The sequence below is a fragment of the Brachyhypopomus gauderio genome, unplaced genomic scaffold (genome assembly GCF_052324685.1).
Source record: "Brachyhypopomus gauderio isolate BG-103 unplaced genomic scaffold, BGAUD_0.2 sc187, whole genome shotgun sequence".
Lineage (NCBI taxonomy): Eukaryota > Metazoa > Chordata > Actinopteri > Gymnotiformes > Hypopomidae > Brachyhypopomus > Brachyhypopomus gauderio.
In genome coordinates, this window is record NW_027507008.1 from 197,444 (window position 1) to 223,995 (window position 26,552).

Sequence of the window (26,552 nt, forward strand, 5' to 3'; positions counted from 1 at the left end):
CAGCATAGGTGCCGTAGTAGAAACCCATGGGCTCATTGGCTACAGGGAACTGCTGGGGCGGGGCATACTGAGGGGGTGGGGCCTGCTGCTGCAGGGCAGAGCTCAGTATGATGGGTGTAGTTGGCCCTGAAGAAAGGTACTGGGCCTGCGTAGGGTAATAATACGGCTCACCTGGAGAAAACAAGGCACAATCAGATAAAATCTTAGGCTCCACCCCATTTTTTTTCTCCTTCATTTACACTGGCCATTTAACATTTAACAAAATCTATGTTGAGTTAAGAGCCTCTCCTCACCGTACGCAGAGCTCCAGTCAGCATAGGTGCCATAGTAGAAACCCGTGGGCTCATTGGCTACAGGGAACTGCTGGGGCAGAGCATACTGAGGGGGTGGGGCCTGCTGTTGCAGGGCAGAGCTCAGTATGATGGGTGTAGTTGGCCCTGAAGAAAGGTACTGGGCCTGCGTAGGGTAATAATACGGCTCACCTGGAGGAGACAAGGCACAATCAGATAACACCTTAGGCTCCACCCCAATGTGGAGAGGGAAAAGAAGTCTTTTTTTCTCCTTCATTTACACTGGCCATTTAACATTTAACAAAATCTATGTTGAGTTAAGAGCCTCTCCTCACCGTACGCAGAGCTCCAGTCAAGATAGGTGCCATAGTAGAAACCCGTGGGCTCATTGGCTACAGGGAACTGCTGGGGCAGGGCATACTGAGGGGGTGGGGCCTGCTGCTGCAGGGCAGAGCTCAATATGATGGGTGTAGTTGGCCCTGAAGAAAGGTACTGGGCCTGCGTAGGGTAATAATACGGCTCACCTGGAGAAAACAAGGCACAATCAGATAAAACCTTAGGCTCCACCCCATTTTTTTTCTCTTTCATTTACACTGGCCATTTAACATTTAACAAAATCTATGTTGAGTTAAGAGCCTCTCCTCACCGTATGCAGAGCTCCAGTCAGGATAGACCACAGGGAACTGCTGGGCCAAGGACACGTACTGAGGGTAGTACTACGACACACACACACTAATCATTTCAGCTTGGAAAGGTAACAAGGTGTTTTTAAATTCACGTTGAACACTATCATTAGCATTACCTGTCCAGCTGGAAGGAAGTAGGCAGCGTCCTCGGAGATGGGGAACTGCAGCTGCTGTTGAGAGTTCATCATCTGCGAGTTCTGGTTTATTACTGAAATGTTTTAAAGTCAGAGGTTTTGCACTTAAATCAATTAACAGTGACCACGCTAAAATATGAATGACAGCACATTAATATGAACATATGGCACTAAACCACAAAATTGAAGAAATATACTCTCCATGTTACACTACAGAGAATTTGTTGAGTTAAAATAATGAGCCATCTTTTGCGCCCGCGCAGTCTCAAAACCCTGTAGACAGCTCCTCGTGAAAACATTGGTGTCCCGCATCACAGAAGCGCACATACACACAACTGTGCTGTGTGCACGCTTTTGACTGCAGATGTCACACTGGCTTTGATTTTATCGTCGTGGATTACCTCGTCTAATATTACAAACATGCAGTCTCTGACAGTTTCAGAATCAGTGAAGGGTCATTTTTTCTTTGCTAAATTTCATGACACTCGCAGTGAGGCGGCTGTGGCCTCTCTTGTGCTGTAAATGTCTTTAGTAATGTGGAACAGCTCCTGTTATAAGAAGCTAGCAGGCTCTGCACCTTAGTTGCCCTCTCCTCTGTCCCTTCAGGCAATGCTGTCCCAAAAGCTTGGTGTTTCTCAACATGGTGCCTCCAATTGTTATATTCTTTTAACACTGACAGGCTTTCATTGTAAATCAAGCATACCGGCTTAGAGTTCAATCTTTGAGGTAAACTAGACTTGCATTTCCTGAAGGAAATACTATAGGGCTTGAAAAGGTGTGCCCCCTCTGCTCCATCTGCCCCTCTGCTCCATCACCCCCTCTGCTCCATCTGCCCCTCTGCTCTATCTGCCCCATTTGCCCCTCTCCCTCATCTGCCCCTCTGTTCCATTTGCCCCATTTGACCCTCTGCTCCATCGGCCCCCTCTACTCCATCTGCCCCATCAGCCCCTCTGCTCCATCTGCCCCATTTGCCCCTCTCCCTCATCTGCCCCTCTGCTCTATCTGCCCCATCTGCCCCTCTGCTCTGTCTGCCCCATTTGCCCCTCTCCCTCATCTGCCCCTCTGCTCTATCTGCCCCATTTGCCCATCTACCTCATCTGCCCCTTTGCCCCATCTGCCCCTCTGCTCCATCTGCCCCTCTTCTCCATCTGCCCCATCTGCCCCTCTGTTCCATCTGCCCCTCTGCTCTAGCTGCCCCTCTGCTCCATCTGGCCCATCTGCCCCTCTGCTCCATCTGCCCCATCTGCATGTATGTATGTGTGTGTGTCTGTGTGGCGTATATGTGTGTGACTGTGTGTAGTGGGTATGAGAGATGCATGTGTGTGCGCGTGCGTGTGTAGGGGAGGGGGAGAGACATTCAAAAATAACTGACACTCTGTCTCTGCCACTCTGAGTGGAGAAGCCTTGTTTTATGTGATTTGCACCCTCCGATCAAACGGTCGTAGTTCGGGACCCATTTAACCTATCGCTTCACCGAAGAGATTGTGTGAGAGAGGACCCCTTGCTGATGATTTTGATATATATTGGTGTGGTTTGACCCAAAAATGACTGATTTATGACAAGTTAAAAACACACAAAAATCTCAACAAAGCTGATTCTGATTCTGATATATTTATATGGGGGCCAATGGGGCAGTTTTCTGTGTCTAGTGCCAAACAAATGCTCATAACTCTAAAACTAATTCATCAAATGATTAGATATCTCGGCGTGCCAGAAAGGACAAGTTTCTCTCCCATTTAAAATTTAAATGGAGCGTCTAGGTCAAGGTGTAAGGATTTTACAGCAGTTTATCCAAGAACGTTTTGATCATTTTTTATGCCAGCTCACACTCTAACTGGCAGTGATGATTTGAAATTCTGAACATTCCACCATTCATTTTAATAGGGCCATTTTTCATTTTAAACTCAATTCTATTAAAATCTATAACTCTAATCGACTCCAAAAACGGATAGCACACCACACAGAGCCGAGACCTTCGAAACGCAGTTCGAACGGAGTCTGTACGTTAAGCGGTTCGGGCCGCATTCATTGCAGAAATTTGGAGAAAAGGAATAACAATATAGGGCTTTTCAAGCCCTATAATTAAAGTCAAAGGAACGTCAGAAATCCTTAGCGCTAAAAGTCCAAAAGACATACATACCTCTGCAGCAATCTGCGTAGCTGAAGTCTATATGCTGTCGTAAATAAATCTTGTAACTATGTCCAAGACCGCGTACTGCTCTCCTCTGTCTGTATACCGCAAATGACTCTCAGCACGAGTTTATATACAGTTGCCGCTTTGTGACATCATGCTAATAAAACAAGGGGTGCTATGGTAACGGATATAAAACAAGGGGGCTGTTTTATCAACCAATCATATTTCGAATTAGAATGGTGGGGGCTTGTCCAATGGTCTCAGGGTATTCTCACTGGCAGTGTTGTCAACTTAGCGACTTTGTCGCTATATTTAGCAATTTTTCAGACCCTCTAGAGACTTTTTGTAGTAAAAAGCGACTAGCGACAAATCTAGCGACTTTTGGAGACTCTGAACACACACGCTCTTCAGTTGCTGTCCTCTGGGGCGGGTGCTGCCGTGAGCCCCGCCCCACAACACTCAGTGCAGTCTCCACGTCCACACTGCAAATGAACTGCGCATGCCCAAAGCTGCCGCTGACGCCCCGCCCCGTATTTACAGAGCGGGATGTAAATATAAATGCTTTAGTCTTCAGTGAGACACGAAAAGAAATCACTGCATTTAACTCACCCAGTCTCAGCCATTCTTCACCTCATTCAATCCTGCTAACTGCTACTCTTATACTAACATTTAACAACACAGCAAAAAATCGTTGTAATTTACGTAAAAATTATTTATACAAAACATTAAAGCCATGTTCTTTTGAGAAGTGACTGCCTATTTCAAAGGCAACAGATGTTGTTCATTTGTAGTTCTAACATATTTAGGGTGTTTTTTTACTCATTTTCTCTCCCAACGTTATTCCTTTACAACTTCAAAAACATGTATTATGCAAATTAAGTGGTGACGTCATTTAGCGACTTCTAGCGACTTTAAGGACAACCAATAGCTACTTTCCTTACTGAGGAGTTGGCAACACTGCTCGCTGGTCCTCGTGCGTCGTGGTTGGTGTCTCGTGAGCTTTTAGCTCGTGTGCTAGCTAGTTAGCAGCTGCTAGCCAGCACTAGCGTGAGGTTTTACAAGCGGAAAGCATGGAATCGCAGGATAACAACCATTTTCAAGACGGCCATTCAACGAAAAAGTGGATATTATGAGAAAAGGCTGACCAACACCTCATCTTCAGATTGTAACACAAGGCGGTAAAGGGTACGTTAATGACAACAGTGTTGTGGACGCATTTTTAATACTATGCTCATGTTTTCATTTGGCTGTGTCTAGTGGAGGCCATGGCCAGTAAGTACGCTTCACCAAGATGTGTGTGTGTGTGTGTGTGTGTGTGTGTGTGTGTGTGTGTGTGTGTGTGTGTGTGTGTGTGTGTGTGAAAATAAGTTTAAACTGAATGCATTGTGAGATAGATAACCAGTGTAACGTAGCAGACATAATAAAGTGAGCAGACCAGTTTGTTTTGGTTTGCCAAACAAAGTTTTGAGTTTCAGGAGAAAGAGAGTTATCAAGATATAATAACTTAATATAATCAAGATTGGACATGATTAAGCATGAACCAGAGCGTCAGTGTGGTGGTGGCTGGCTATGAGCCCAAGTCTAGCAATATAGCAGGGGTAGAAGAAGATCGTGGCACCATGAAGTCTGGAAATTATGAACTTAGGACCAGTGACTAGAACCACAGTTTTGTAAGGATAGTCAGGTAATTAATGCTCATCTACATTTTAAGATCTCGAATATAGGAGAGCATAGCAAGGGGTGCTAGGGTAGTGGTCATCAGCATAACAGTGGATGTGAAGACCATATTCATGACTAATTTGACCAAGGTGTAACATATAGATAATTACATGGAAATGGCCAAGAACTGATCCCTGGGGTGCTCCTTGATTAACATTAACATTGTGAGATTTATGAACAGGAAGTGAACATGACATGTGCAGTGTTTCTAATGACTAAGAATAAACAAAACTCTTGAGGAAAAGGAGGAATTTAATGAATAAGGTGCACAAAAAAACCCGTGACATGATCCGAATTAAGGAAACAATAACCAGCAGTACTGGTACAAAGACAAGCTATATATAGATGAACATATGGCCCTCAGGTGCTGGGGATTATAATGGTCCCCACCCACCTGAGGCACAAACACAATGCAACAGCAACAGAACAACATAAACTACTGCCGCTGTGGACGGAGGCAGCAGGCAGGGGGCCCCCGTATCATGACAGTACAATCAGTGTCAGCATGGATTAATGTCTCTAAGTAAAACCATTGCTAGACATATAGGACTGGTCAAAGTGAGGGGTCCACTGAATTCTGACAAGAAATCTGAAGAAGTTTCCAACTGAAGATTTCTTACTGTTCCCCAAAACAATCAGCCTCAGTGCCACTAAAAAATGTAGAGTTGTACAGCTTAACTTCTGAGTGTGTGTATGTGGGTGTTAGTGTTTGGTTGTGTTTATGTAGAAGTGACATTTAGTATGTGGTGTGTATGTGTGTGTTGTAGTGCATGGGGGGAGTTGTTCTCCTTCTCTCTGCAGGTTATCTAGCTGCAACACAGGAAGGCTGTGAGTTACTGACTTACTGTTTTTTCATACATGCATACACACAATCTCTCTCTGTCTTTCTCTCTCTCTCTCTCTCTCTCACTCACTCACACACACAAAGACACACAATGTTTCACTCAATTTTCTCTCAGTCTTAGTAGTTCAAAGTATCTTTATTAGTATGAAATGAATACAAGTGTCAAAGCACCATAAAAATGTTAAGAGCATGAGAGATAACTAAAGTAAAGGATAACTAAAGTAACGGATTTGGCAAATATGCAAAAGTATATGTATACATATGCTTTATATATGTGCTTATAAATACACACTTTAAAATAGTGTGTGTCTCTTTCACATACACACAAATAATTGCTATTACCCTTTTTCTATCTCTGAAACACCCATATTATCAGTGTATTTATCAGAACACATACACATTAATCACTTACACACACTCCCTTCTTTCTCACTCTCTATTTATACACACACATGCACACACACATCGCAGCATCCCTCTCTAATAAACACACACACACAGCATATGTGTTTGGGGTGATTAGACTGGTGCAGCTTCATTTCTGAGAGTGTGTATTCTGAAATGTGAAAGACCTTATGTGTGAGATGCATTTGTTATGTGCAGCTGTAGGTGTGTTTTATCTCCTTCTGTCTGCAGGCCGTCTGACTGCAATATTTCAGAGGATGGCTGCGCTGCTCTGTCTTCAGCTCTGAAGTCAAACCCTTCATCACACTTGAGAGAGCTGAATCTGACCCACAATAAACTATTCGACTCAGGAGTGAAGCAGCTCTCTGCTTTACTGAAGGATCTACACTGTAAACTGGAGAAACTAGAGTGAGTTACTGACACACACAAACATACACACACAGACTGTGGGTAGACGAGCGTAGGAGGCAGACACAATTACTGAGAGAAGTTGGGTTTATTAGCAACTGTGGGAGAAACCCAAACTGGGTTTAGACACACAAGGTGGTCAGGGCATGAAGAAACAGAGGGACTGAACAGGTGCAGGGACTGAACGGAATCAAAATACTAACACACAGGGAAAACCGAGTAACTGCCTTAACAAGACTAGAGTGGGGCACAAGTAATGAAGCACAATCAGGGATACAATAGACCAGGAATACAGACTGGGATTAGTAACAACAACAAATACAGACCAGGAATAGTAACAACAACAAATACAGACCGGGAATAGTAACAAAAACGAGTACACACTAGGAATAGTAACAAGTTATTTCAAGGCTAGAACCATGGGGTAAGAAGAGTTACAAACAGGGATATAAGTACAATGAGGAACTAAACAAGATACAGGTTGTAAAAGTTTTGTTTCTCAGTAGAAAGCCCTTTTCTTGTGTTCAGCAAATGAGCGGAGGGTCATGGAGGAACACCACTATAAATCCTTAACCCTGATGAGATCCGGGCGTGGTCTACCTTCTTGGGGTCCAGCAGGGTGTGGGGGACCCATTGCATTTTTTGTTAAAATAATCAGCAGATTTAGCCCAATTGCAAGTAAAATAAACAATACATATGTTAAATTAGTTTGCTCTCATTTATTTATTAGTTACTTTTTTATTAAAATGTAACACAATAAGGAAATGAATCATAAATCATGCTGGCTGACAGGCTGGTCCTATGGCTAGCTGCTGACGGGCTGGTGCTAACGGAGCTGGCTGCTGCTCATCCTCCTTTTCATTATCACTATCAGACTCTGATATTTCAGAAATGTGATCCTGAAATTTCTTCTTCTGAATCACCATCAAAATCCTCTGTCTCTTCCAATAGCAGCTGTAAGGCAGTCTGAACTGAGAATCGCTTTGCCATCTTTTATAGCATTTTTAGCATTTTTAGCATTTATAGCATCATGTCCCCATGATTGGATGAAACACACACTCACACACACATACACACACACACACACACACACACACACACACACACACACACACACACACACACACACACACACACACACACAGGTCCAGAGAGGAGGGAGGGATAATGAGGGCTGAGAGAAAAGATGCTTCTTTCAGATCTCACCCCTTTGTCTCTATAGAGATTCTTCGTCTGCTGTCTGACAATATGCAATCAACCCCTGATGTGACAACCATCAAAAGTGTTGATGGTTGCTCACCTTTGCATGCCAAACTCCTCTGTCCTTTGTTTGTATATCCTTTAAAGTCATACAGACGACTATCAACTACCCAACCCAATGTTGATTGCCCACTTTGACTAGCCCAGGGCCCCGTGGACCCTGGACCCTGTATGTAATACAAATGTGAAGGGGGGGGTACGGGGGGGTGGTCATTGAAAATATTTTCTGATTTATGTTGCTCACAAAAAATGAGCCAAGGACCAATGAATCTCAGTTTGAAAAAAAAAAAATTGTAGAATTTTTTTAAGCTGATTTTTTTAAAATGGGTCCCACAGACCCTTGGACCATATAAGGGTTAATAGATAGTAACATGCTGCAGAGAAGTGTGTGGCTGAGAGCTCTCGGAACAAATGAGGAACAAACTACTCTTAAAGAAGAGAGGTTTATTCACACAGGCCAGCTGTACCCAAATGTTCAAAAATGAGAGGGCGCTCCCCTCATTCATACATACACAGACCAGCCCTGTGCATGCAAGCAACAGGGTGGGCTCAAGAAGGCTAGTCTAACAAAGTTGATATATTCTACCATATATGGAAGCAAATGCATTGTTCTTGATAAGCCTGTGTGGAGGGGAAACATGATTCATACGTGTGCATCAAGCGCAGCACCTTGAGGAGAAATGCTGAGCCAGTTCTTGGTACACACACTCAGAACGCACAGGAGGAGGGAAAAGGTGTGAAAGGGGGGGGGGGGGTGTGAAGCGAGGGGAGAGAGGTGTGAAAAGGGTGTCAGGGGTCACAGATGGCGCATTTCCACTAGGGCCTGCTTGAAGCGGTACAGTTCGATACGGATCGATTCGCAACGGAACGGTACGGTCGCGTTGCGTTTCCATTGCAATGGTGGACCACCACAATGTGGGTGGAGTCGCTGTTGGCGCGCGGGTTGTAGTGTCGTGACATCATTTGTATGCGACCGGTCACCGGTCGATGCCCCTTAACACATACCATTATTGTATCTTATTTATCTTTATCTTCATTATTGTATGTGGTTACTCTAATTATTGGTAATAATTTGGTATTACTCAAACAGGCTGAACACACCCTGCATAAAAAGCATCAGTCATACAATCAAATGAAATCAAAATTTATTATGAAATATAGATATTTAAAGTACAAAATATGTAAATAATATAGTTATAGTTAAAAAAGTGCAAAAAGCAAATTACCAAAAAATAACGTATAGCTTTATATGAAATAAATATTTATTGTACTACAAGCAACATTTTGTGTGCTTTTACTGGCGTCTGTCTCGCATGGTGTTCACAAGTTCGCCAAGCACCCCGAGGAAAGCCCAGTTGAAGGAAACATTTTCTGCCAACTCCGCTCTCCTCAGCTCGGCTTCTTGTTCCCGGGCCTCGCTACAATCACGGCTCGACAATCAATGCTCGTGCATCCGCACATCCTGTGCCTGCATCTCCAGAAGATGTGCGCCGATATCCAAGTCCGTCTGGGTCCTTTTTCGCTTGCCTTGACAAAAAAGAGGGTAATGGGAGTTGATTAGTAAAACTGAAATGCACTCGGTACTCATGCTACTCCGGTGCTTCACATGTTTTTTGTGTTCCTCACCTGTATTGGGCCGCCGGACAGGCGTTTGAGATCCAGCCGGTATAGAGACCGTTGGTTCCGTGTATGACACGGATGATGCGGGGGAGGCGGGAGGTTCCAAAGAGGCGCTCGCCTCGTCAGTGGAAGGGGAATCTTGAACGTAAAAAAGAAACAAATATTAAACACAAGCATTCCCGTGAAAGCAACAACAATATATCGTAACTGCACAAAATGTGTAGCACGTCATCGCTGCTCATGCTTTGTTTATGGCTACAGCTAACTAGCAACTAGCAAGGCTCCACGCTGTGGCTAAGAGCTAGCTATTGTACAGTAGTGACTGTGGTGGTAACATTAACTACAAACACAGCTCTAAATTCCTGCGTTTACAATAGATGCGTTCATATTACGTTCATATTACATCTTTTACGAGCCTAGTAAAACTGTGAAATCACAATACACTCACCATTCTCCGTGGCCTCCAGCACCGACATTGCCGTGTCCAGCACGTTTTCTCTTCCGTTACTGGCTGGCCGGTGACCGTATATGGCATCCATTTGCTGGAACCATTTCCAGTCTTTGCGGTTTGCTCCGCTGCGTCCGTTATGGTCCTTCACCGCCCGGTAATCGCTTTTGGGTTTTAAAAATGGCTGAGGAGTCGATAGCGGAGGAGTCGCTCTCCTGTGACGCAACCTGTGACGACACTCCCTGGCCAATCAGTGTCATGCTGTTCCTCCACGTCACAGAACTGTACCGCTTTGGAACGGTTAGAACCTCGAGCGAGTAGGTACAAAAAAAGTACCTGAAGGTACCGGCAAACTGGTACCTGGTACTAATGCAAACACTCACAAACCGTCGCGAATCGAACCGTACCGCGCCAAGCAGGCCCTAGTGGAAATGCGCCAAGAGAGCATTAGGGGACATAATGTTCAGAGTTACAGCAGACAGAGGAAGATAAAATATTCCTTCAATCCCCTCTTTTGTGATTAAAATGCAATAAGATCACAACACTTTTATTCATTCATCAAATACAAAGACAAAGCCGGTCCCCTCTTAAGGTTCAACGTTCTGCTACGGTTTCAGGAGCAGATGCTGCATGTCATGAGGGCGAGCTTTTGTCAGGGCATCGGCCATAGCCCACATCCGATTCATCAACACATGTTGTCACAAAGCACATTTACAAATCAGATCCCTGATGATCAAGCTAGGGGTGACAGTGTCAAGGAAAATCAACTTAGGTGGGGATTAAGAAGAAACCATGAGAAGAACAAGACTCAAAAATTCATCCTCCATTGTCTGGCCCAGCAGGTTGTACCAGTGCCAGTGATTAGCATGTGGCTCTGGCAGGCGTATCTATTGCAGCACAACTAAAAGGAGGGACCTGGAGGTGACAACAGTCATGAGGGCTCACTGAGCTTCTGCATTCAACTCAAATCTTCATCACAATCTACACTGAACACGTGACGTGGCCGTATAACAGCATCAACATCTCAGATTACCAGAGGACTATACGAATGGATGGCCACGTTGTACACCTTCATTTGCAGTAAATTAACTGAAGGATTGATTAAATAGGTGATTCCTAAGCCTCAGATTAAAGATTGGAAATTGGAAACTGAATCTGGAAAACTCTTCCATAACATCAGTTTTTCTCCAGCCCTTTTGATCTCTCACATTTTTACTGTATTAGTCACACACACACAGTCACACACACACATACTTGTAAAAGCGTCTTTCGGGGACTACCAGCAGGAAGCTACATTGTGGGGACTACCCTTTCTAAATGCTTTAGGAATAAATCAACTACAGATTCACGTTTCAATTGACGTTGTAAAGGCAGCCATCACTTTAAATTACAGAAAAAATGTTTAGAAAGCAATGTGACATTTTCCTACATTCTGGGGACAAGTTTCTGGTAGACAGACCATGTGAGGACCAACACACACACACACCAACCCATTGTACAATTTAGGTACTTATGAACAATCTGGGGACACGAACTAAGGTTGCAGCTAGATACTAACAACAAGGTTGCAGCTAGATTGCATATTTGCAAGGAAAGACAACTGGTATAGTTATTTAAATAACAGGCCCTTTATTTAGCTCTTAAGCTTTTGCATTTGTGATGAAGTATTTTTAACAAATTTAATGCTTTAAGCCTTTCAAAAGCTCGTCAACAGTAAGCTGCCAAGCCTCAAATACAAAAATTGTATGAAAAAAAGAGAAATGTAAACTCCTTAAAGATGTCTCTTCAAAGGTTTTTTACCTTTGGAGACTATATGTTCTATAATGAACAATGAACAGAAGAAAATGCATAGTCTAAAGGAGTGTTCAAATTTACAGCTTCCTTTTAAGAGCAGTGATCCTGTTCTTTACAAAACATTTCACAGCCAACTATATTCAATGTATTCAACTAAAGATTTTCATAGTCGAATCTGATTAGTCGGATTTTCCCTTTAGTGGACTAATAGTCGAATCAGGGTTTTTTATTTATTTATCTATAGCACCATAAACAGGATCCTGTTCTAATTCAGAACTTTTTTCCACTTCAAAGTAAAAACTTAAAACACCCAGACAAATGAATAAACATGGTAGGTTGGCATTATTCAGCTTTTATGTACTTACTTATTTATTTTTAAATGAAACGCTAGAGAACATTAACCATCAGTGCGCAGATCGAACAGGCACTGTGCAAAATGTCAAAAGTATTTTAAATAAAATGTGCCTGCTTGAAAATATAAAAATAATTATAAGTAAAGGTTCAAGTAACGGGGTTTAAAAAGCAAACAACAAAAAATGTTTATAGGCCTACTTGCGGAGACGCGACGAGATGACAAACGGCTGAACTGTGTTTTTTTTTCGCCTTACGCATTTAAAAATGGTATGCCATTTTGGTTGTTGTCGTGCAAAATGAAAGACGTTGATGGCATAATTTGCACTTTACTTTTATTTTTTCAAAATACTTTTGAAGTTTTTTGTAGCCATTATAATCTCGGCAGACGCTGATCCTGTAGAGTGTTTAGCTCCGCTCATTTGGATTGTGCAACTGCAGGGTGTGATTTATTAATGTGTAGTAAGGAAGATGCCTATTGTTAATGCACACACATAATTTCTGTTAATAAATATTTTTAAATTAAGATGATTTTATTTGACAAAGGGCTATATATAACGAAAACAAAGACATTTCATGTAACAACTAATGCTTAGCTGCATCCTTGGGCACCCCCATGCAGTCAGAATGGTACATTTGACTATGACGTTCATAGTCGACTAGGGGGTATAGTCGACTATAGTCGAATCAGCGACTATTGCAGGACACCCCTACAGCCAACCAATCTCTGTCTTTTCAATAGGTTCAGCCTTTATACATGCCTCACACTGTTTTTTTCCTGGCACAGTGCAAGTTTTAATAAACCTGTTCAGGTGTTTTTCCACAGCTTTCACTTCATCGTTTTCCCATTTCCTTTTCTTAACCACCTTAACACCTGAATAAACGGAAGACAACATTAGTCAAATAATAATGTTTTTCGATCTCTACAGCTTGCCATGGTGTGTCAGACAATACCTTTGGGAACTAAAGTGGTACCGTTTGGCTCCGACGCTTGTGGTACTGGTTGGTTCCAATCGTGATTTTGAGTGGTTTCCAGCTTCTGCTTTATAGATGGTTCCAAATCCACTTCTGCATCAAGATCTAGTTAAATAAAGTACTCATAAAAAGGGGCAAAGTACATCCAATAACAATGGTGACTAGAAAAAGGTCACCAACTCAGTACATCACAGAGGATTACATAATTAAAGACATACTGAGGCACAAAAAAAGAGCTCGGCCGTTGAGCATGAGTGACAATCCCAAAAGTTTAACTGTTTAGACCTCAATTAAACTAACAAATCAGTCTGAAAAGCATCAGTATGTAGAAAGACTACCAAGGAAAGAACACTTGAGACAACTGCATTTTAATCAGTCAACAACTTGATCTGACAACTTGCAGATTAAACACCATGGTGGGGACTCACTGTAAGCCCAAAGAAATCTTCTGCCATCACTGTCAAGGCACTTTGTACATTGTGGGGACTTGACGTTTACCCAGTGAAAAACACATGAAATAGAACAGTTTCATACCGTGTTGCTGAAAGGAGACTCTTGCTGTTAGAGTCAGTGCAATGCTGATCATCTCCAGTGGCACAGTCTGACTCCGAACAATTACTGTCTGCTGCCGTTGTAGTTTTTGTCACCTGAAACAGACACAACAGTCACTAATAAGCCCAAAAGTACAAACTTATTGAAACTGCTATGTGGTAGAAAGTATTTGTAAGCTAAACACTCCAAATAACACAAAGAAATATATACATACTTACATTAAAAATACAATTTTTAGGTAGGTGTTTTGTGAGGACTTAGTGTAAAGGTTTCCCTTTAAAAGATATTGTGGGGACTCAGTGGCACTGTCAGGATACATTGTACATTGTGGGGACTTGACGTTTACCCAGTGAAAAACACATGAAATAGAACAGTTTCATACCGTGTTGCTGAAAGAAGACTCTGGCTGTTGAGGGTCAGTGCAATGCTGATCATCTCCAATGGAACAGTCTGACTCCAAACAATTACTGTCTGCTGCCGTTGCAGTTTTTGTCACCTGAAACAGACACAACAGTCACTAATAAGCCCAAAAGTACAAACTTATTGAAACTGCTATGTGGTAGAAAGTATTTGTAAGCTAAACACACCAAATAACACAAAGAAATATATACATACTTACATTAAAAATACAATTTTTAGGTAGGTGTGTTGTGAGGACTTAGTGTAAAGGTTTCCCTTTAAAAGATATTGTGGGGACTCAGTGGCACTGTCAGGATACATTGTACATTGTGGGGACTTGACGTTTACCCAGTGAAAAACACATGAAATAGAACAGTTTCATACCATGTTGCTGAAAGAAGACTCTTGCTGTTGAGGGTCAGTGCAATGCTGATCATCTCCAGTGGCACAGTCTGACTCCAAACAATTACTGTCTGCTGCCGTTGTAGTTTTTGTCACCTGAAACAGACACAACAGTCACTAATAAGCCCAAAAGTACAAACTTATTGAAACTGCTATGTGGTAGAAAGTATTTGTAAGCTAAACACACCAAATAACACAAATAAATATATATATATATACTTACATTAAAAATACAATTTTTAGGTAGGTGTTTTGTGAGGACTTAGTGTAAAGGTTTCCCTTTAAAAGATATTGTGGGGACTCAGTGGGGGAGGTGCACCACTTACGGACTGAAATCTTCTGCCAGCACTGTCAGGGTACATTGTACATTGTGGGGACTTGACGTTTACCCAGTGAAAAACACATGAAATAGAACAGTTTCATACCGTGTTGCTGAAAGAAGACTCTTGCTGTTGAGGGTCAGTGCAATGCTGATCATCTCCAGTGGCACAGTCTGACTCCAAACAATTACTGTCTGCTGCCGTTGTAGTTTTTGTCACCTGAAACAGACACAACAGTCACTAATAAGCCCAAAAGTACAAACTTATTGAAACTGCTATGTGGTAGAAAGTATTTGTAAGCTAAACACACCAAATAACACAAAGAAATATATACATACTTACATTAAAAATACAATTTTTAGGTAGGTGTGTTGTGAGGACTTAGTGTAAAGGTTTCCCTTTAAAAGATATTGTGGGGACTCAGTGGCACTGTCAGGATACATTGTACATTGTGGGGACTTGACGTTTACCCAGTGAAAAACACATGAAATAGAACAGTTTCATACCATGTTGCTGAAAGAAGACTCTTGCTGTTGAGGGTCAGTGCAATGCTGATCATCTCCAGTGGCACAGTCTGACTCCAAACAATTACTGTCTGCTGCCGTTGTAGTTTTTGTCACCTGAAACAGACACAACAGTCACTAATAAGCCCAAAAGTACAAACTTATTGAAACTGCTATGTGGTAGAAAGTATTTGTAAGCTAAACACACCAAATAACACAAATAAATATATATATATACTTACATTAAAAATACAATTTTTAGGTAGGTGTTTTGTGAGGACTTAGTGTAAAGGTTTCCCTTTAAAAGATATTGTGGGGACTCAGTGGGGGAGGTGCACCACTTACGGACTGAAATCTTCTGCCAGCACTGTCAGGGTACATTGTACATTGTGGGGACTTGACGTTTACCCAGTGAAAAACACATGAAATAGAACAGTTTCATACCATGTTGCTGAAAGAAGACTCTTGCTGTTGAGGGTCAGTGCAATGCTGATCATCTCCAGTGGCACAGTCTGACTCCAAACAATTACTGTCTGCTGCCGTTGTAGTTTTTGTCACCTGAAACAGACACAACAGTCACTAATAAGCCCAAAAGTACAAACTTATTGAAACTGCTATGTGGTAGAAAGTATTTGTAAGCTAAACACACCAAATAACACAAAGAAATATATACATACTTACATTAAAAATACAATTTTTAGGTAGGTGTGTTGTGAGGACTTGGTGTAAAGGTTTCCCTTTAAAAGATATTGTGGGGACTCAGTGGCACTGTCAGGATACATTGTACATTGTGGGGACTTGACGTTTACCCAGTGAAAAACACATGAAATAGAGCAGTTTCATACCGTGTTGCTGAAAGGAGACTCTTGCTGTTGAGGGTCAGTGCAATGCTGATCATCTCCAGTGGCACAGTCTGACTCCGAACAATTACTGTCTGCTGCCGTTGTAGTTTTTGTCACCTGAAACAGACACAACAGTCACTAATAAGCCCAAAAGTACAAACTTATTGAAACTGCTATGTGGTAGAAAGTATTTGTAAGCTAAACACACCAAATAACAAAGAAATATATATATACTTACATTAAAAATACAATTTTTAGGTAGGTGTTTTGTGAGGACTTAGTGTAAAGATTTCCGTTTAAAAGATATTGTGGGGACTCAGTGGGGGAGGTGCACCACTTACGGACTGAAATCTTCTGCCAGCACTGTCAAGGTACATTGTACATTGTGGGGACTTGACGTTTACCCAGTGAAAAACACATGAAATAGAACAGTTTCTTACGGTGTTGCTGAAAGGAGACTCTTGCTGTTGAGGGTCAGTGCAATGCTGATCATCTCCAGTGGCACAGTCTGACTCCAAACAATTACTGTCTGCTGCCATTTTAGTTTTTGTCACCTGAAACAGACACAACAGTCACTATTTAGCGGCACTCCATCTAATGTAGAAATGCATTTCTAAAATGTTGTATTCATTATATAAAAGTAACTTTGGGATTAAAGACTACTGCTATTCTGAGTTTGGTAAGTAAGTGTTATTTAAAATAAGAATAACAGAAAGCTTTAATCCCAAAGTTCCTTTTACATAACTGATATACCATTTTATAAATACATTCACAATTTGGTATCCAACTATGCACCATAGCTACAAGAAGTACCATTCTTACTTTGCTCCTCCAGGGACAATCACCATCTCCATAATTATAAGTAATCTCCTCTCTAGTATTTATGTCTCTTGAAGCAAAAAGACACAACCAAGGTCTTCCTTCCACAACGATTCTCTTAATTTTATAGTTAGGGTTAATGTGGTTATCATTAACCAGTCTTCCGAGAGTGCCATCGTCCTTTGCAGCATCAACACTGAATTTAAACAAACAGAACATGATTATTTGGGGACAAAAGGTGTTTAGTCATGACAGTTGCAGAATTAAATACCATAATAAAGCTTAACATTACAACATTGCATTCTTTCCAGTCATTTCATCGTATAGCAAAGTTCTTATAATACATTAATTTTGCTCATATCATTATTAGACTAAGACCCTTTACAGTATTCTTTCTCTATTAAGTAACGACAACTGTCATTACTTAAGTACTTTGTGTTGTAGAATGACTACAAAGCGCTGTATATATAGATGTTACACATAACCCTGACAAAAAACAGCACAGGCCAAACCAGCAAGGTTTGACCAACACAGACTAGCTGTTTTATTTTTTCATCAGGGAAACAAATAGAAAATGGCACATTGTCACGTCTAGCTCCGACCCCTGCCCCAGTCGTGTCGTTCGTCCTAGCCCGGCCTTTTTTCTTGATTTCCTTTGTTTCCCCCCTGTCTGTCACGCCCTGTACCTTGTGTCCCTGCCCCTTCTCATCGTTTCAGCTGTGCCTTCTTTAATTCTCCCCTAGTCAGTGTTTAAATTCCCCTCATCTATTTTGGCTTATTCTCCTTCTTGCCCGTGTGTTCCCATTGTTTCTTGTTTGTGCCATGTTGTTCGCCATTTTAGTTTCCTTGTCCTGAGCGTTTTAGTTTCGCATTTCGGTAAAGTGCTTTAGAGTTCCTGGTAGCTTAGTTTTTCCCTTTGTAGTGTTTGTTCTATGTCGTTTTTTGCTGTTGTTCCCGTGTTGTTTGCTAGTTTGTTCCCCTTTCACGTCGTGTTCGAGGTGTTTAATGTCTGTCGCTGCCGGTGTACAGAAAATCTGTGCTACTCATTGAGCTTTCCAACGTAGGGCTACTGCGCATGCGCACGATAATTTCACGTTAGTGTCAGTGCACACCCATAGCGCAAAATTATAGATATATACACTGCTCAAAAAAATAAAGGGAATACTCAAATAACACATCCTAGATCTGAATGAATGAAATATTCTCATTGAATACTTTGTTCTGTACAAAGTTGAATGTGCTGACAACAAAATCACACAAAAATCATCAATGGAAATCAAATTTATTAACCAATGGAGGCCTGGATTTGGAGCCACACACAAAATTAAAGTGGAAAAACACACTACAGGCTGATCCAACTTTGATGTAATGTCCTGAAAACAAGTCAAAATGAGGCTCAGTATTGTGTGTGGCTTCCACGTGCCTGTATAACCTCCCTACAATGCCTGGGCATGCTCCTGATGAGGTGGCGGATGGTCTCCTGGGGGATCTCCTCCCAGACCTGGACTAAAGCATCCGCCAACTCCTGGACAGTCTGTGGTGCAACGTGACGTTGGAGGATGGAGCGAGACATGATGTCCCAGATGTGCTCAATCGGATTCAGGTCTGGGGAATGGGCGGGCCAGTCCATAGCTTCAATGCCTTCATCTTGCAGGAACTGCTGACACACTCCAGCCACATGAGGTCTAGCATTGTCCTGCATTAGGAGGAACCCAGGGCCAACCGCACCAGCATATGGTCTCACAAGGGGTCTGAGGATCTCATCTCGGTACCTAATGGCAGTCAGGCTACCTCTGGTGAGCACATGGAGGGCTGTGTGGTCCTCCAAAAAAATGCCACCCCACACCATTACTGACCCATTGCCAAACAGGTCATGCTGAAGGATGTTGCAGGCAGCAGATCGCTCTCCACGGCGTCTCCAGACTCTGTCACCTCTGTCACATGTGCTCAGTGTGAACCTGCTTTCATCTGTAAAGAGCACAAGGCGCCAGTGGCGAATTTGCCAATCCTGGTGTTCTCTGGCAAATGCCAAGCGTCCTGCACGGTGTTGGGCTGTGAGCACAACCCCCATCTGTGGACGTCGGGCCCTCATACCATCCTCATGGAGTCGGTTTCTAACCGTTTGTGCAGACACATGCACATTTGTGGCCTGCTGGAGGTCATTTTGCAGGGCTCTGGCAGTACTCCTCCTGTTCCTTCTTGCACAAAGGCGGAGGTAGCGGTCCTGCTGCTGGGTTGTTGCCCTCCTACGGCCTCCTCCACGTCTCCTGGTGTACTGGCCTGTCTCCTGGTAGCGCCTCCAGCCTCTGGACACTACGCTGACAGACACAGCAAACCTTGCCACAGCTCGCATTGATGTGCCATCCTGGATGAGCTGCACTACCTGAGCCACTTGTGTGGGTTGTAGAGTTCGTCTCATGCTACAACGAGTGTGAAAGGACCACCAACATTCAAAAGTGACCAAAACATCAGCCAGAAAGCATAGGTACTGAGAAGTGGTCTGTGGTCCCCACCTGCAGAACCACTCCTTTATAGGGGGAGGTCTTGCTAATTGCCTCTCATTTCTACCTGTTGTCTATTTCATTTGCACAACAGCAGTTGAAATTGATTCACAATCAGTGTTGCTTCCTAACTGAACAGGTTGGTTTCACAGAAGTGTGGTTGACTTGGAGTTATATTGTGTTGTTTAAGTGTTCCCTTTATTTTTTTGAGCAGTGTATATCGATTCATACTACCGTGTCAAAATGTACTACCGCAGCAGTAGCTGTACGTACGATCATTTAATAGGCTATATTACCTTATCCGAATGTGCTTCTACCATTAATACTGTAGGTAGGTACAATAATTTAAAAGGCTATATTGCCTTATCTGAATGTGCTTCTACCATTAATACTGTAGGTACGATAATTTTATAGGCTATTTTACCTTATCCGAACGTGCATGCAGCATTAATACTGTGTGTAGGTACGATAATTTTATAGGCTATTTTACCTTATCAGAACGTGCATGCAGCATTAATACTGTAGGTAGGAACGATCATTTTATAGGTTATATTATCTTATCGGTATATGCTTCTAGCAATAATACTGTAGGTATGAGCATTTATAGGCTATATTAGCTTATCAGAACGTGCTCTCAGCAATGAGTTAATCAAGTCATGTACTGATTACTAGATCGCTGTGCTTAAGGAATGTCTTAGAAACCCACTGTGATTGTGACTGTGCAAACGTTATTAACGTTACATGGTTATTTGTATTTAAGAAAGTTGCTTTAGAAATGTAAAATAGCCAAACAGAACGAATGTTAAGCGTTAAGAAGTGCTCATTTCAAGGTCAATCAACTAACACTAGTTAGTGTAGGACGGAATAAACGGATGGATAAAATCAAGAACGATTATTTATTGGCAAGGGTAAAACAAACTGACCAGCAGAAATGTGTTAGAAACACATAATATAGTAATATTTAAAAATATTTATTTTAATATCCTAGGTCTTTCCTAGGATATTAACAAAAATATTTAACAATTGTTGATAAAGCAAAATGCAAAAAGATTTATGTTGCAATATGATTAAATATGACAAATGGGCAATATTCACCCTTAATCCAAGAGAAAAAACAGCTGGCAGCGCACAATTGTGGGCTACGCTAAACACTGACGTAAAAGTAGCATGCGCATGCGCAGTAGCCCGAGGTACGACAGCTTGACTGGTAGCAATCCTGTTTCCCCATGCCTAGTTTTCCCTCTATGTTTCGTGCTCATTTTTGTTTATTTAATAAACCCCTTTAAACCCTGCATCTGCGTCACGCCTGCCCGCTTAAATCGTTACACACACAGAGTTGAATAACCGGAATGGTAATGAATTTAAAAGGCTTGGAAATGGCGACGAACACCCAACCCTCACCCCCTCCTATCCTCATAAACACACCAAGCCATTTAGCCATGAACACCATTTAAATGTATGAAGAAATACTCACGTCCAGAACTTTCCGTGCCAGATGTAGTCGAACATGAATACTTTCTGGTCGCTGTTATAAACTCTGTCTTTTTTGACTCTCCTCGGAGCTGATTAGGTCTCCTCTGTACTCATCTCCAGTGGCACAGTCTGACTCCGAACAATTACTGTCTGCTGCCGTTGTAGTTTTTGTCACCTGAAACAGACACAACAGTCACTAATAAGCCCAAAAGTACAAACTTATTGAAACTGCTATGTGGTAGAAAGTATTTGTAAGCTAAACACACCAAATAACAAAGAAATATATATATACTTACATTAAAAATACAATTTTAGGTAGGTGTTTTGTGAGGACTTAGTGTACAGGTTTCCCTTTAAAAGATATTGTGGGGACTCAGTGGGGGAAGTGCACCACTTACGGACTGAAATCTTCTGCCATCACTGTCAGGATACATTGTACATTGTGGGGACTTGACGTTTACCCAGTGAAAAACACATGAAATAGAACAGTTTCTTACCGTGTTGCTGAAAGGAGACTCTTGCTGTTGAGGGTCAGTGCAATGCTGATCATCTCCAATGGAACAGTCTGACTCCAAACAATTACTGTCTGCTGCCATTGTAGTTTTTGTCACCTGAAACAGACACAACAGTCACTATTTAGCACTCCATCTAATGTAGAAATGCATTTCTAAAATGTTGTATTCATTATGTAAAAGTAACTTTGGGATTAAAGACTACTGCTATTCTGAGTTTGGTAAGTAAATGTTATTTAAAATAAGAATAACAGAAAGCTTAAATCCCAAAGTTCCTTTTACATAACTGATATACCATTTTATAAATACATTCACAATTTGGTATCTAACTATGCACCATAGCTACAAGAAGTACCATTCTTACTTTGCTCCTCCAGGGACAATCACCATCTCCATAATTATAAGTAATCTCCTCTCTAGTATTTATGTCTCTTGAAGCAAAAAGACACAACCAAGGTCTTCCTTCCACAACGATTCTCTTAATTTTATAGTTAGGGTTAATGTGGTTATCATTAACCAGTCTTCCGAGAGTGCCATCGTCCTTTGCAGCATCAACACTGAATTTAAACAAACAGAACATGATTATTTGGGGACAAAAGGTGTTTAGTCATGACAGTTGCTGAATAAAATACCATAATAAAGCTTAACATTATAACATTGCATTCTTTCCAGTCATTTCATCGTATAGCAAAGTTCTTATAATACATTAATTTTGCTCATATTATTATTAAACTAAAACCCTTTACAGTATTCTTTCTCTATTAAGTAGGCCTGTGTTGAAAAAATCGATTTTCCAATTCAGAATCGATTCGCATATGATGATCTGATAATCGATTCGTACGTCCAAAGATCGATTTTTTAGTGAACTTTTACCCCCGCCTCGTCACTGAATTCACGCAGGCGTGCTCGGTCTAACTAACTGTAAAACAACATGGCGTCGGACAGTGCCGGTAACGACGATAGTCAAATCGGCAATCTAAAAACAGAAGGACAGTTTATCCAGTGTCAGTGACTATTTACAGTTAGTCCATGTCACTGACAGTTTACCCAGTGTTTTTACAGTTTAAAAAAGTTAAAAATGTTCTTGTAACGTTGGGCGCAAGGCGATGGACGAGACAGAATCCTTTGCACTTTCCAAATCGTTACGTTTATTACATTTACCGAAGCGCAGACAGCGCACATAAAACACGTTTACATAGAACGTTTGCGACTCAAACAACGACGAGCACCGGACGCTGCGCGAACGCACAAACCCCACGAGGTGAGACGGATTATCACAAGACGCACCCGCACCCACGGAGATCTACAGACGCAGACAAGTAGACGCAGTTAACACACGCCCAAAAGGGAGGGGTCGGGGACCATAACATGACAGTTCTGTTCTTATATTTGCACTTTAAAGAAAAATACACGTTTACATTTTATACTTTCAGTTTATTAAGTGTGAGCACTTTTAAAATAAAAATGCATTTGGTAGCAACAGCTTTTGGGTGAATTCTTAATTATTTCAATCATAATAATAATGCACTGGTTAGTGTCCCAGTAGGAGTCCACTGTTGCAGACACCTCAAAGATGTCCTCTGTTTATTGTCCTGGATTACCTTTCTTGAAGGTAGATTTATGATCATGATGATTTATATCATGTTGCTTCTGTTCATAGTCAGGAAACAGCTCAAATACATTTTTAATAACACTAAACCCCGAATTGGATCGAATCGGATCGAATCGATTAAATCGAAATAAATCGATTCTTAATCTTCAGAATCGGAATGATTCTTGGAATTTGAATCGATACCCAGCCCTACTATTAAGTAACGACAACTGTCATTGCTTAAATACTTTGTGTTGTAGAATGACTACAAAGCCCTGTATATATAGATGTTACACATAACCCTGACAAAAAACAGCACAGGCCAAACCAGCAAGGTTTGACCAACACAGACTAGCTGTTTTATTTTTTCATCAGGGAAACAAATAGAAAATGGCACATTGTCACGTCTAGCTCCGACCCCTGCCCCAGTCATGTCGTTCGTCCTAGCCCGGCCTTTTTTCTTGATTTCCTTTGTTTCCCCTCTGTCTGTCACGCCCTGTACCTTGTGTCCCTGCCCCTTCTCATCGTTTCAGCTGTGCCTTCTTTAATTCTCCCCTAGTCAGTGTTTAAATTCCCCTCATCTATTTTGGCTTACTCTCCTTCTTGCCCGTCTGTTCTCATTGTTTCTTGTATGTGCCGCGTTGTTCACCATTTTAGTTCCCTTGTCCTGAGCGTTTTAGTTTCGCATTTCGGTAAAGTGCTTTAGAGTTCCTGGTAGCTTTGTATTCCCTTTGTAGTGTTTGTTCTATGTCGTTTGCTTGCTGTTGTTCCCGTGTTGTTCGCTAGTTTGTTCCCCTTTCACGTCATATTCGAGGTGTTTAATGTCTGTCGCTGCCGGTGTTCAGAAAATCTGTGCTACTCGTTGAGCTTTCCAACGTAGGGCTACTGCGCATGCACACGATAATTTCACGTCAGTGTCAGTGCACACCCATTGCACAAAATTATAGATATATATATCGATGCATACTACCTTGTCAAAATGTACTACCGCAGCAGTAGCTGTACGTACGATCATTTAATAGGCTATATTACCTTATCCGAATGTGCTTCTACCATTAATACTGTAGGTAGGTACAATAATTTAAAAGGCTATATTGCCTTATCTGAACGTGCTTCTACCATTAATACTGTAGGTACGATAATTTTATAGGCTATTTTACCTTATCCGAACGTGCATGCAGCATTAATACTGTGTGTAGGTACGATAAATTTATAGGCTATTTTACCTTATCAGAACGTGCATGCAGCATTAATACTGTAGGTAGGAACAATCATTTTATAGGTTATATTATCTTATCGGTATATGCTTCTAGCAATAATAATGTAGGTATGAGCATTTTATAGGCTATATTAGCTTATCAGAACGTGCTTTCAGCAATGAGTTAATCAAGTCATGTACTGATTACTAGAACGCTGTGCTTAAGGAATGTCTTAGAAACCCACTGTGATTGTGACTGTGCAAACGTTATTAACGTTACATGGTTATTTGTATTTAAGAAAGTTGCTTTAGAAATGTAAAATAGCCAAACAGAACGAATGTTAAGCGTTAAGAAGTGCTCATTTCAAGGTCAATCAACTAACACTAGTTAGTGTAGGACGGAATAAACGGATGGATAAAATCAAGAACGATTATTTATTGGCAAGGGTAAAACAAACTGACCAGCAGACATGTGTTAGAAACACATAATATAGTAATATTTAAAAATATTTATTTTAATATCCTAGGTCTTTCCTAGGATATTAACAAAAATATTTAACAATTGTTGATAAAGCAAAATGCAAAAAGATTTACGTTGCAATATGATTAAATATGACAAATGGGCAATATTCACCCTTAATCCAAGAGACAAAACAGCTGGCAGCGCACAATTGTGGGCTAGCTAAACACTGACGTGAAGGTAGCATGCGCATGCGCAGTAGCCCGAGGTACGACAGCTTGACTGGTAGCAATCCTGTTTCTCCATGCCTAGTTTTCCCTCCGTTTCGTGCTCGGTTTTGTTTATTTAATAAACCCCTTTAAACCCTGCATCTGCGTCACGCCTGCCCGCTTAAATCGTTACACACAGAGTTGAATAATCGGAATGGTAATGAATTTAAAAGGCTCGGAAACGGCGACGAACACCCAACCCCCACCCCCTCCTATCCTCGTAAACACACCAAGCCATTTAACCATGAACGCCATTTAAATGTATGAAGAAATACTCACGTTCAGAACTTTCCGTGCCAGATGAAGTCGAACATGAATCCTCTCGGGTCGCTGGTATAAACTCTCTGTCTTTTTTGACTCTCCTCGGAGCTGATTAGGTCTCCTCTGTACTCCAGAACGAACTCTCCTTTATTGAACCGGGACACGGCGAACACTCCCCGACCTTGTTTACGGACACAACCCGCACTGACCGCACTGACCAGTGAACATACACCTTTACTCCGAGTTACTTTAACCTCGTCAGATTTGCTCACCTTTAAACGAATCAATGTATTTAATCTCAAGCCCCGCTTTGTCGCGAGCCGTGGTGATGTGTAAAGTCGCGTCATTTATCGGTGTTTTTCTCCTTCCACTCAATTCAGGTGGTCGCGCCAAATAAACACCTCACTCCCGATGTACAGGTTAACAAATCTAAATAAACAGTGAATGTGCATACAGTGTAATAGTAACAGTAGCGGGCTGCTTTACGGAGTGGGTTAAACGCATCAGAAGGGATGAAAGCTAACTAGCATTAACTACAAGTCCGAACGCTGCGGTACTGACGCTAACATGTAACATATCCGGCACTATTAATGGTTTATACTCCACCACAGTCTGGTTAATGAAGCACTTATCGTTTTAAGTAGTTTTAAACTATAAAACATGTCGTTTCACAGCCAAAACCAACTCACATACGAAGCGCAGCTTCTCCGACGCCGAGAACTAAATTGCTTGCTAATCTGCAACCTTATTGGCTCATACAGATTCATTCAGTTTTATTGGCGTGACTAATTACAACAAAAGTAACAAGAAATTAAGAGCAACATTATTACAAAACAAGTGGTAAATAAATATATTATTAATAAAATAAAGGCAAATTTACAAGTGTATATATATATATATATTGTATATATATATATACATATAAAAATCTCATACTTTCATTGTTTCCAGTTTCAACCAATCAGAGTGCATAGTTGCTGTACCACGTGATAAAGTGTGCTACCCGATTCTGTTTTACAGTCTTTGGCCACAGGTGGCGTGTACACACTCTGAGCAGGTGCCTCCCACACACTCGCACACTTTTGACGTGATTGTGGTCATGCTGGGGACTTCTGAGATATTTTTGGTGGGGGTGTATCTCATCGAAATATACATGCTACAATGGTTAACTTCGTGGGGACTCGATTTTAGGTCCCCACGATGACACACGTCCCCACTTTATTGGTGTGTATTCAGGTCGAAGTTCCCACGTTGTATGGTTTACAAACACACACACACACACACACACACACACATACATACATACACAAATTAATACTGTATTAATCAGATGCACAGACACACACATTATTACTTTATTAGCCAGATACACAGACACACAT

General features: G+C 41.5%; 1 protein-coding gene and 2 long non-coding RNA genes across 3 annotated transcripts; all 3 read right to left on the bottom strand.

Moving 5' to 3' along the window:
- Nucleotides 1-931: 931 nt before the first annotated feature.
- Nucleotides 932-1,919, bottom strand: LOC143502055 (uncharacterized). The gene is made up of 3 exons (XR_013127069.1): nt 1,688-1,919; nt 1,093-1,184; nt 932-1,006 (listed from the first exon to the last, which is right to left on the bottom strand). It is a non-coding gene; the product is annotated as an uncharacterized LOC143502055 (long non-coding RNA).
- A 10,468-nt stretch (nt 1,920-12,387) lies between these two features.
- LOC143502065 (uncharacterized) lies at nt 12,388-13,704 on the bottom strand. Its single transcript, XR_013127072.1, has 3 exons — nt 13,603-13,704; nt 13,048-13,173; nt 12,388-12,967 (listed from the first exon to the last, which is right to left on the bottom strand). It is a non-coding gene; the product is annotated as an uncharacterized LOC143502065 (long non-coding RNA).
- Nucleotides 13,705-15,241: 1,537 nt separating this feature from the next.
- Nucleotides 15,242-25,971, bottom strand: LOC143502062 (uncharacterized). Its single transcript, XM_076995241.1, has 9 exons — nt 25,189-25,971; nt 21,756-21,948; nt 21,377-21,490; nt 20,881-21,054; nt 16,909-17,101; nt 16,527-16,640; nt 16,090-16,203; nt 15,689-15,802; nt 15,242-15,361 (listed from the first exon to the last, which is right to left on the bottom strand). Exons 4-9 carry the CDS (start codon nt 20,913-20,915, stop codon nt 15,242-15,244), a joined length of 690 nt encoding a protein of 229 aa, XP_076851356.1. The 5' UTR covers nt 20,916-21,054; nt 21,377-21,490; nt 21,756-21,948; nt 25,189-25,971.
- Between the last annotated feature and the right edge of the window lie 581 nt (nt 25,972-26,552).